Here is an 11,134-nt window from a genome sequence, read left to right as displayed (position 1 = left end):
GAGGCCTGAGCCTTTATTTGGGTGCAGGGCCAGGATTAAAACCTATCTGGGGTCTCTGAGAGTTCAGGCTCTTTTGTTGCACCCCTTGGTACTCCAAGCTGCCTATTCTGGCCTCCCTGCTGGGACATATACCCCACAGCTGAGTGGGGGGAGTTGTAGGGATGGTTCGGGAGAGGTGGAGCAGGGAGAGGGGCTGGGGGTATTGCAGGGGGGGCAGGCTGGGTGTGGTAGGGGGGTGGGGAGGGTGACTGTGTGCGGACTGGGCTTGGCCTCCCCAGCTGTAGGCCTCCTGGTGGATGCTTGAGCTGGAGGTCCTCTCCTGCCAAGCCCAGCTACCGACCCTCCATCCCCCACCCCCTCCAAACCCTTCTGATTGCCTCCGCGTGAGTTTAGGCAAGTTACTTAACCTCTCTGGGCCCCAGTTTCGTATCCATAAATCAAAGGTAGTAACAGTGCTTATACCAAACCTTCATGAGGATTAAATGAGACGAGGCTTGTAAAATCGTTAGCACATGGTAAGTACGTGATAAACGTTAGCACCATCACTGTCCCCATCACCATCATCATCCTGCTGCACATGCACGGCTTCAGGGTCCCATACCCGCCACAGCGAGACTGTTGGAAGTATGTGTGTTGGCCTCAGGACTCTGATGCAAACAAGATCCAGCCCTGGGCTGTGCCTGACCCACCACTAGTCCCCCCCATTACGGGAAGGGCATCTGTGCAAGACCCGGATACAGATGGGTCTCAGCAGGGCCAAGGGCCAAGGGGTTCCGTAGAGCATCGCCTTGCTCTCCATTAGCTCCTTTGTTTCAGAGAATCAAGAGCAGCTGCGGCTGGGGAACCATTTGCGTCTTGCCTTCTCCGCAAGTGGGAGGGGAGGGCCAGCTGGAGGTGTGCTAAGATTTGTCCGCAGCTGACAACAGAGGAAGAAAGGCAGGCAGCTCATCTCCAACCTCAGGACCCATTCCCGTGTTCATTTGTGATTTTTAAACCTTCTGTGTGTGCCTGGCCCTGGGCAGGCACCAGGGAATATAACAGGAGGAAAACTCATTCCTGCCCGGCTCCGTAAAGGACGGGAGTGGGCAGGGGGCTCCGAGAGGTTGGAGGGGCTTTCAGAGGTCTGAGGGGGGTCAAAGGGCTACTTGCAAGAAGGAACCAAGCCCCACCGTCTTGCCGCCCTCCTGGCTGGCGGACTTGTGCCTTGGTTTCTCCTTTCCAGGGGAAACTGCTCAGCCCACTGATATTTTTTTGAGACTATGGATCAATTACAAAAGGTGACACTTTTCATGGAATCTCTCTTCAGACACCCACAAACCTCAGTGGGGGGAGAAAAAAGCCCCTGAGTCTGAAGGGAAGGGGAGAGGTAGAGGTGGCAGGAGAAAGCAGGGAGGGCCAAGCTCAGTCAGCTGCGGGGCGGGGCAGGGAGGGAGGGGCTGGCCCACAGCTGGTAAAGGGTGTCCTCGAAATGGAATATGGTGGCTGAGGGGGCACAGCGGGGGTGGGGGGGCGAAGGACTGCCATTTCCATAAGAATCCTTCTTGGAGTGTCTGGAGGGGGAACCTGGTTTAGAAGCAGCCTTCCCAGGGCTCAAGATCTAAATCTCCTGGTCCTAATTCACTGACCAGCCCCATTCCTTTTCCCAGTCTGGGGAAGAAACTGGGACAATTAACTGGGGCAGAGCTTTCGCCCTTTCCTGCTTCTCTAAACGTGGCGGCTCCCCCACCCCCACCGGCAGGCGGCTAAACAAGGTTCTGCGGTTTAGAAAGATAATCCAGAGAGCAGGTGTGTTTGCAAAGCAACAATGCTGCCATGATTGAGCGTTCACAGCTTCCTGGGCCCCGTGCTACCCCACCACAGGGATGGTAACCCTGTTGGATAGAAGCAGTTGCGTGTGCTAGAGAAGAAGTCATTCCACTAGGAAAAGGCGGACCAGGATTAAAACCCAAGACCGTGCTGCTCACCTAGAGGCACAGGTTTGAAAGGAAGAAAGTGTCCAGATCAGGATCCCCTGCGGCTGGGGGACAGATTGATGGGGGAGGGAAAAGAAAGGGGGAGCCTCAGGTACTGTGTCCCCTGACCAGGCCTCCAGGACTGGGGGGTGGGGGATGGGGGTGGGGGGGACAGTGACAGCCTCCTGGCCAGTGGCCACCTCTCTGCCACATAAAACCCTCTCTGGGTGCATGGGAGTCCAGACCTCAGAGAGGGCCACACTGAGCTCCGGCTGAAGAGGGGGCAGGTAGAACTTTCTGGAGCACCTCCCCCAGTAGGATGAGCTGAAGACCACCAGGGAGGTGTTAATGAAACAGAGAAGCTGTGAACAGACCCAGGAGTGATTCCAATCTGACACCTCCACCCTAGCCCCCACCAGTAATGAGCTGGGACCTGCCCTTCTCCCCAGAGAGGAGGGTGCGGGGAGAAGAGGAAGCTCTTGGGCATCTTTGTAGCCTCAGAGGCCTCCCTTCTTCATCATCACCATCACCATCTTACCATCATCATCATTTTCACCACAGTGAAAAGCTCCCATTATTAAGCACCTACTGTGTCCCATGCACTGTGCAAAGTCCACTTCCTAAGTCCAGTAATGAATTATGTCAATGAGCTGTGTGGTAGGTACCATCCTTGTCTCCATTTTACAGGTGGAGAAACTGAGGCTCCACTGGGTTAAGTGACTGGCCTGAGGCAGAGCTAATGTTTGGACCCAGGACTGTCTGACTCAGAAATCTGCATTCTAACTGCTTTTGCTACTGCACCTTTGGGCATGGACCCACGAGGTCCTCAGTAGGAAGGTGGGTCGAGTAGTAACGTTCCCCTGTCTGGAAACAGAGGAGCCCAACCCTTGGGACAGGGGGTAGGGGGGGCACGCCCTGGTGTGGGGAGCTCCCAACTCCATGCAGGGAGGCCTGTACGTGTGTGTGCACCTGAGCCAGAGCTGGCGTGGTGAAGAAAGGCAGAGAGCCCACCCTGTATCCAGAGATTCCAGAACCAGGGAGAAAGAGGGAAGAGCAGGATCCTAGTCCCACCACTGAGCCTCATACTCTCCCAGCCGGCTCTTTCCGGGTCCTCTTCTCCTTTGTGAGCAATGAGAGTTGGGCCAGGGCGCTCCAAGGAGGGACCTCCAGCTCTGCCCACTGCCTGGGGAAGGGGATGGAGAGGGAGGGACATTGGCCTAAAGGTAGTGTGTGTTTGTGTGTGTGTGTGGGGGGGTGCTGTTAGGAGGACCCCTGCCTCTGGTCCTGGAGGGAGGGGCTGAGCAGCTCCGACAGCAGAGCGGACTGGAGTCCCATGTTTGTAAACATCATTAATCAGGGATTAGCAGATGGGCATGCTAATTGCACCTGTGGAAGCCGGAGACCTCAAGGTTGATTACATTTACAAACTGTGGGGATCCCTGGCGCCTGGCCCTGCCAGAGTGATGGGGGAAGGTCTCATTTAGGACCTCAGCCTGGAGGAGGGAGCTGGCAATTTAGCCTCCTGCCAAAAAATAAAAATAAAAATAATTCCAGCCCTGCAGGGGGCTGGAGGTACTGGCCACAGTTCGGCTCTTCTGGAATACCAACCTTCTGAGCCCCTTCCCCTCTTGGCTGGGGAGCCCCGAAAAAGGAAGATCTTGCCAATGTCATTTTAACTCCCTCCTCTCTCCGACTTCCTCCAGCTGCTCTCAGGGGTAAATCGTGTGTTGCAGCTGGAACGGGCCCTGGACTCTCTGGAGAAACTGAGGCCAGGCTGGTAGCACAGCAGAGCCAGTGCCTTCGGGTGGGGCAAGAACAGCTGCCCCGCTCCTCCAGGACCGGGCGTGCGCGAGCTCCTGGAGTCCGCACCCCAGTATAATGACTCGGGGAAGGTAAGGGTATGTCCACACTCATGCAACTAGCAAGTCAGAGTTGGAGCTCAAAGCAAGCACTACCACCCAGGGTCTTGTTCTTTACCACCCCTACTCCTCTCTGGGTTCATCCTGACCATGGCCTCCAGGGGATAGGCCCCCAGCCAGCCCCCCTTCATAGCGGGAGCCACAGCCTCCCCGGGGCCTGTGTATCGCCCCATGCTTACTCTGTGGCAGGCCCCGGAGGCCACCCCAAGGAAATCCCCACCATCCTTGGCCTTGGGGCCTCAGGTGCTTTCTCTCTGCCTTCATGCCTGGTTTACAGAATTACATATCAATGAGTGCTCGGTGGGTAATTCTGGCCTCAATACCCTTTGGTTCCAGTGAACCTGCCTTCCCAGAGGCCATCCAGGGTGCTGGCCCAGGGAATGAAGCAGTAAGAGCCCCCCTTGCGTGGCTGGTAGCCCTAGGAGTGGCCCTCTAGATGGTTCAGACTCCTGGGACCGGAAAGCTGATGAACCCAGCATGCCCAAAGCTGGTTTGATCCAGACCCTACACAGGAGTCTGTGGGCAGGAGAGCAGGCTGGGAACCCCGAAGAGTCCCAACCTCACCATCTAGGTTCCAGGCTGGGTTTGGCCGTAGAGAGCAGAGCTCGATTCTGTGCTGTTCGTGTACCTGTACTGCAACATCTCCATTCGTTTCCTTCAAGCCCAGGAGTCTGGATTCTCCTGAGACTCGGAGCTGAGCAGTGGTGTGTATCTATACCCCTATCTCCATCCACGTGTACACATGCTTGCTCGTTTATTCTGAAGACTTGGCTCCTGGGATTGTAAGCCTGGCAAATCCCGGCTCTGCCAGGTGAGTCAGCAAGCTGGGGCCCCGGGAGAGCGAGGATGTGGTTCCCATCCGAAGGCCCACAGGCTCCGGACCAGGAAGAGCTCGTTTCAGTTCCAGAGGGAGGGAAGAATTCTTAGTCAGGGAACAGCCAGCCCCCCCCCCTTTTTTTCTGGCCCATGTTCAGGCCTTCAGTTGATTGAATGAGGCCGACCCACACTGGAAAGGGCACTCTGCCTCACTCAATCTACCAATTTAAAATTTGTTTATTAGTAATCTGTTTATTAATCTCCACACCCAACATGGGGCTCCAACTTACAACCCTGAAATCAAGTGTCATATGTGCTTCCAACTGAGCCAGACAGGCGCCCTCAACTTCAATGCTCATCTCATCCAAACACCCCATCACAGAAACACTCACGGTAACATGTGACCGAACTACCTAGGGATCCCGTGGTCCGGGCAACTCCACACGTAAACTGAGCGGTTCTATGCACGTCTGTGTTATCAGGTGCTGGTCCTGGGTGAGCAGTGGTTGGGTGTCTAGAATGCATTTTATTGAAACTTTCATTTCTACAGATCCTGGTTGGGGAGGGGCCAGCGGAAGCAGGCATTGAGGGCACTATCCCCATCCTACAGATGCTAGGAAGCTGTCCAGGCCAGAAGCCACGGAACTGGGGCTGAACCCAGCACCTCCTTGACAACCTTAGGGACAGAGGAAAGGTCAACTGGCCCAAACCTTCAGACATGCGCTCAAAAGCACGGGGGCAGAGGATTTAGACGGAGGTTTCTTAGACATGAGAAGGCGGTTCGAAAACCAGTGATTCTTGACCCCAGCAGCACATTGGTGGTGTCCACACATCAACTGGGGAGCTTGAAGAAACATGGGACCAGTCTCCTTCCACAGAGATTCTGATCGCATTAGCCTGATGCCTCTGGGCATCTGGAACAGTAAAGGTGCCCCCCCCACCCCAACCGCCGCCACTGCCATGCACACCCTCAAGCCTGTTTACGGTGTAGCCAAGATTCAGAACCACATCAGGCCCATGGCCAGGAGTGCAGCAGGGATGGGGGAGGCCATTAACATGCCCAAAGCTGCACTGTGCCAGGAGAAGTCAGAACCTGTGTGGGAGTTGAGGCCGGACAGCTCAAGGGGCCCGATGTGGTAGAGAGATCTGTAGAGTTTTACAGAAGAGTTTCTTCCTCTTCCTTGAGACAAAAAATTCTGACTTGAGAGCAATCTTCAGCTCTTTTAATGTCTTTCTAAACCGACATCCCCACCAAAATTCCAAGATAAATTCATTCCACAGAGAAAAGGGAGCTACAATTTACTGAGCATCACTGTGAAGGGGGCGCTGAGTGAGCTCACGTTGCCCTGTCTTGGCACAACTCGGGAAGGTAGGGTGAACCCTCTTTCTGGACGAGGAGACTGAGGCTCAGGTGGGAAAGGAACTTGCCCAAGGTCACATGGCAATCAGAATTTGAACTTGGGTTGTCGTCCTCCAGATCCAGGCTCCAGAGCAGTGGTTCTCAACTAGGATCAACTGTGCAACTGTGTCCTGGGGGGGGGGGCATGTGGCCATGTCTGCAGACATGTTTGCTTGTCACAACAGGGGGCAGGGCATGCCACCTGCATCCAGTGAGGGAGAAGCCTGAACATCCTACAGTGCACAGGACAAGCCATCACAACGAATGTCAAGACTGCCGAGGTCCAGAAACCCTGTTCCAGTGGTGCTCAACCGGGACTACACAGCAGACACATTTGGGACCTTTAACAATCCTGATATCCAAGCTGCCCTCCAACCATTTACATCAGGTTCTCTGGGGGTGGGTCCCCAGTGTCGGTTGTTTCTGAAAGCTTGCCAGATGGTTCCAATGTGCAGCCAGACTGCTCTAAGCTGCTTGTGCTGGGGGCTTCTGCTCCACTTACGGGACCCTGTCGGAGGAGGACCAAACCTGCCTGTACAATTGACAGCAACCCTGCGCTCACTACCTCACAGGTACAAAGGCCAGTTCTGGGGTTCATCGGTTCCTTTCTCAGAAGTGCACCGATGGGTCGCTGGGGAGGGGTTCTGGAGGGCCAGGGAGGAGAGAGGCGTTTGCTAATCTTTCCCTTGCCTCTCTGGGGGCCATGGCCAAGCTTCTCCCCAGGTAGCCACACAGGCTGCCACGGAGACTGGGGATCGAAGAGCGAGGCTGTCACCTAGTGGAGGAATAGGACACAGCGGCCCAGGTGATTTTATTTGATCTTCACAAAGACCCCTCGCAAGGCAGGCACAAAAGGAGGAAGCCCCCACTGGGCCAGGGTTTGAGCCTGGATTTGTACCTGTCTCATCCACAAGAGAAACCCGGGCCTCTCTCTACATTCTCACACTGGTTCAAGAGGAACAGGACACCTGGACTGGCCTGCCTGATTCCCTTCTGATGTCTTGACATCCAGGCAGGGCCCAGGACATCCTGGAGATGAACAAGCCGCCACCTCCAACCACAAGGCCAAAATCAAAACAGGAGACAACCTTCCTCTGGTCTCTTCTGCAGAGCTCCCTGCCCCCCAAGACAGTGGTTAGTAAACAGGAGCCTGGGTGCACGCTCGGGTAAGAGACTCCAGCACATTTGACGGTGAGAGTATGTGTGCCCTCACGCACACACAACTCAGTCCAAGTCAGCTCCCATTCTGCCTCTCTTGTTCCGATCCTGAGGACAGTCCTGGGTGCTGCGCCAGTCCAGGCCCTTCTGATGTGGTGGAAGGTTCTCGGGGGTCTTGGAGAAGGTGCTCTCTCTTCCGTTCCCCAGAGGAACCTTTCCTCTGGCTGCAAATGGAGTGAAGAAGAATTCCTGCACCAACAGACAAAAAGGCCAAGGGGAAGGGAGAGCATGGAGAGAAGGAAGGACCACTTGCTGGCAGTCCCTTGTTTTATCCTCAAAAGGATACACTTTCCCCCTCTGGCACAGAAAGTGACTGAGACAGAGAAAGAGAAACTTGTTTAGGGTGAAGGAGCTGTGCGTGGGGGATCAGAGGGCAGAAAGCCGGGCCACAGGAGACTCACCTGCAGCCACGGAGACATTCAAGGACTCAAGTCCAGGAGGCAGCTGGCGGCCAGGCAGGATGGTAAGGAGAAGCTGACAGGAGGCTTGAACTGCCAGGGACAGGCCAGAGCCCTCGTTCCCTGCAGGGCACAGAGACACAGGGTTAAGGAGGCCCCAGAAGGACACACAGGTGCTTGGAACATGCACATCTGAACACAGAAAAGCAGGGCCAACTACCTACCCAGCACTAGGAGAGTAGGCCGGTCCCAGAGGAACTCCAAGCAGCTAGTGATGGGAATATCAGAGGACGGGGAAATCTCAGGCCCGGGGCAGCTCACTGTGCCAGCCACGAGCCAGCCCTGCCGGGATTTGGCCTGACAAAGAAAAAAAATCAAGTTCTAGCTCACTAAACTTCCATCAGAGCCCCAGGCGAGGGGCTGGACTTGCCCGTATAGTCACTGATCCCTCAATTCAGTCAATAGCTACTAAGCCCTTAGAATGGACAGGCTCTGTTCTAGACTCTGGGGACAGGGCAGGGAACGAAATAGGCCAAAATTCCAGCCACCCAGCAGAAAGGTGATTAGGGTGGGCCTCACTGAGGTGACACTGGACAGCAGGGGTGCCTGGGTGGCTCAGCGGGTTAAGAATCTGTCTTCAGCTCAGGTCATGATCTCAGGGTCCTGGGATCAAGCCCCACAGTGGGCCCTCTGCTCAGCAGGGAGCCTGCTTCCACCTCTCTCTCTCTCTCTGACAAATAAATGAATAAAATCTTAAAAAAAAGAAAGGAAGAAGGAGAATCTAGGCAGAGATGAGTAAATGCAAAGGCTGAGAGGCTGGTGCTTATGGGACATGTGTGAGGAGCAGCACACCAGCAAGGTGGTGGCCTGCAGGGAGGAAGCAGCTGGGACTGGAGAGGGAAACAAAGGGGTACCTAAGGCAGGACCGAAAAGGCCACTGGAAGGACTTTAGCTCTTACTCTGGGAGAGCTGTAAAGGCTTTGAAAGGTTTTGAGCAGAGGTAAGATGGTCTGACATGTTCCAACAGAATCACTCTGCCAGCTATGTTGAGAGCCAACAGGAGAAGCCTGGTGAGGTCGTTTCACCACTAATACAGGCAAGAGAGGCAGGAGTGGGAGCTGAAGCAATGGTGAGGCTTGGTGGGAATACAAAAATAACTTCAAAGTAAAACCAAAAAAATCTGCGGGTAGGTGGGCCATGGGTCGGAGAGCAGAAAGAAGAATCAAGGCCACCACAGCTAAACAAACGGAACAAACCTTTGGAACCTTAGGCCTGGAACAAACCAGGTCTAAACAAAGGGATGCAGTTGCCCTTGCCTGGGCTGGGCAAGCCTAGAGAAGGAAATGGGGAATTTCAAGTGGGGAGTTTGAAATGCCCCTCTGATAACAAAAGCAGCTGTTGAATCTAGGGCTCACGAGTAAGATCCAGGCTAGGATGTACACCTGGGAGGCATCCAAGTATAAATAGAATTTAAAGCCTTGAGACTGGATGAAACTAACAAATGAACACATAAGGAAACAGATCCAAGGACTGGGCCTGGAAGCCTTGAGGGGGTTGGCTGGTCAAAGAAGCCGCCAAATGCAAGGCAAGACTGCCCCCTTGTGTCCAACAAGAGAAGCACAGCTGAAGACGGAAACCTGGACCAGGAGTGGGGTTTCTTAGGTTTACCCCTTCCTGGATATCAAAGCTGTTTCTTGCTGTTGGTGGTGGTGGTTTGTTTGGGTTTTTTATTTTTTTTGTGGGGACAGGGGGAGGGAAAAGGCATAGATTAGTCTGTCCTTGTTCAAACACCCTTTCAAGCTGGGCCCCTACTGCAGGACTCCTGGCCACCAGCTTCCCACAGCTGATCAAAAAAAAACAAAAAACAAAAAACAAAAAACATTTCCTGACAACCTACTGAGAAGGCAGTGAGGCTCTGAGGTACACTAGCCTCAGGGGCAAGAGGTACGCCTGGGGAAGGAGTGAGGTAAAGGGAATGAAGCTAGGAAATCTCTAACTTCAGATTCTCCTCTATTTATAATTTCGAAAATTCCAGGATCCCTCTCTTCCCAAAGGGATTTGGAAGGGCGTAGGGAACGATGCCAACATCCCCCCCTTCCTCCATCAGCGGCTGGATGAGTGCCCTTGCAGAGACCGAGCTTGGCTCATTTCTGTTCTTTTACTCACTGCCCCTCTCCCCACCATTACCTGTAGAAAACCGGCTAGGTCATCGGTGGAGAACACGTCCATCACCTCCATAGCCCCGGCGCTGGCTTTGCTGACTACCGGAGTGAGCGGGCAGCTGTAAATTTCCCCACGACCCACTTTAAGCTGGGAAATCTCAACCCCGGTGCCCTGCCCTCCCCTGGCCCCCCAAGGGTTATGGGTGAGAATTCTGACGATGGGGAGGCCTGGCTGAGGGATCAACGAGCTTAGAAACTCGGCTGCGCCCCCAAATGGGGCACATGGGTCCTAAGGGACGACCGTGCCTGTTTCTCCCGGTGGTGATGACTTTATCCACTCCGAGGAAGTGAGCAGAACGCAGCACGGACCCAAGATTGCGGGGATCCTGGAGCCTCTCGAGGACGAGCCACAGCTGCTGGGGGTCGTCGCCTGGCCTCGCCTCCTCGACCTCCGTCCAAGGCCGAGGCTTCAGCGGACTGACCTCCATGCAAACGCCCTGGTGGACCTGGAAGCGGCACAGTGCGTCCAGCTTCTGCCGTCTGAGCCGCAGAACTGGGATGTCCCGCGCCTCTGCCACCCGGAGCAGCTCGGCCCGCTCTCCCTGCAACCCGGACCTGCCGGCCTGGAGCAGGAGTCTGGCCACGCGGCGACGGGCGGCCCGCAGGGCCAGGAGACAAGGGGACAGGCCAAACAGAAGTTCCTGTCCCCGCTCAGAGCGCGGGGTCGGCGCCAGGTCATCCAGCAGCAGGCGTCTCAGCTCCTCCCCGCCTGGCCGCTCTTCACGCCCCGCAGCTCGGGAGAAATGACGCGCGAGGTGGCGACCCAAACAACCCCAACTCGAGACCCCGACGGCCCAGAGCAGTGCCATGGCCATTGCCCCTGCAGCGTCATCAGGAGCGCTCACTCCCGCCGGTGCCCGCTCCCGGCTCCCCAATACGGATAAGGGGACCAATAGTCTGGACTCAATCGAAAAGACTAGCCAGAACCAGGGAGCGGAACCACAGCGGCCCCTCCCCGCCTCCCACGTGGGTACCGCACTTCCGGGTTCAGGCGGCCCGCCCCCTGCCCGCAGACGCACTGCGCAAGCCCGGCCGCCAGGCCGTGCCCACAGCGCCTCCCACAGGGCTGGATGAGCATCGGCCCCACCTGTACCCGCAGCCGGCAGAGCCACCCCTACTGGCCACTTCATTCCGCGCCCTTCCAGGTCCTAAGAGGCCCCTGGAGCTGGAGCGCCACACTCAAGGCCAGGTGTTCAATGAGATCACTGGG

At 55.6% G+C, this 11,134-nt stretch overlaps 1 protein-coding gene across 1 annotated transcript; it reads right to left on the bottom strand.

Annotated features, from left to right (window-relative positions):
• Positions 1–5,888: 5,888 nt before the first annotated feature.
• MRM1 (mitochondrial rRNA methyltransferase 1) lies at positions 5,889–10,909 on the bottom strand. Its single transcript, XM_004747191.3, has 5 exons — positions 10,171–10,909; positions 9,890–9,983; positions 7,927–8,059; positions 7,706–7,825; positions 5,889–7,493 (listed from the first exon to the last, which is right to left on the bottom strand). The coding sequence occupies exons 1-5, from the start codon at positions 10,737–10,739 to the stop codon at positions 7,321–7,323; spliced, it is 1,089 nt and encodes a 362-aa protein (XP_004747248.1). The 5' UTR covers positions 10,740–10,909; the 3' UTR covers positions 5,889–7,320.
• Positions 10,910–11,134: the final 225 nt, after the last annotated feature.

The sequence above is a fragment of the Mustela putorius genome, unplaced genomic scaffold (genome assembly GCF_011764305.1).
Source record: "Mustela putorius furo isolate JIRA1106 unplaced genomic scaffold, ASM1176430v1.1 tig00003962_pilon_pilon_pilon, whole genome shotgun sequence".
Lineage (NCBI taxonomy): Eukaryota > Metazoa > Chordata > Mammalia > Carnivora > Mustelidae > Mustela > Mustela putorius.
This window is presented reverse-complemented; position numbering and strand designations above follow the sequence as displayed.

Excerpts from the sequence above, each read along its gene's own strand:
- MRM1 (XM_004747191.3), bottom strand. The coding sequence starts at position 10,739 with ATGGCCATGGCACTGCTCTGGGCCGTCGGGGTCTCGAGTTGGGGTTGT. Across the intron at positions 8,060-9,889 it reads ACCTAGCCGGTTTTCTACAG|GCCAAATCCCGGCAGGGCTG; the intron begins GTAATGGTGGGG and ends TTTCTTTGTCAG. Across the intron at positions 7,826-7,926 it reads GCCTACTCTCCTAGTGCTGG|GGAACGAGGGCTCTGGCCTG; the intron begins GTAGGTAGTTGG and ends TGTGCCCTGCAG.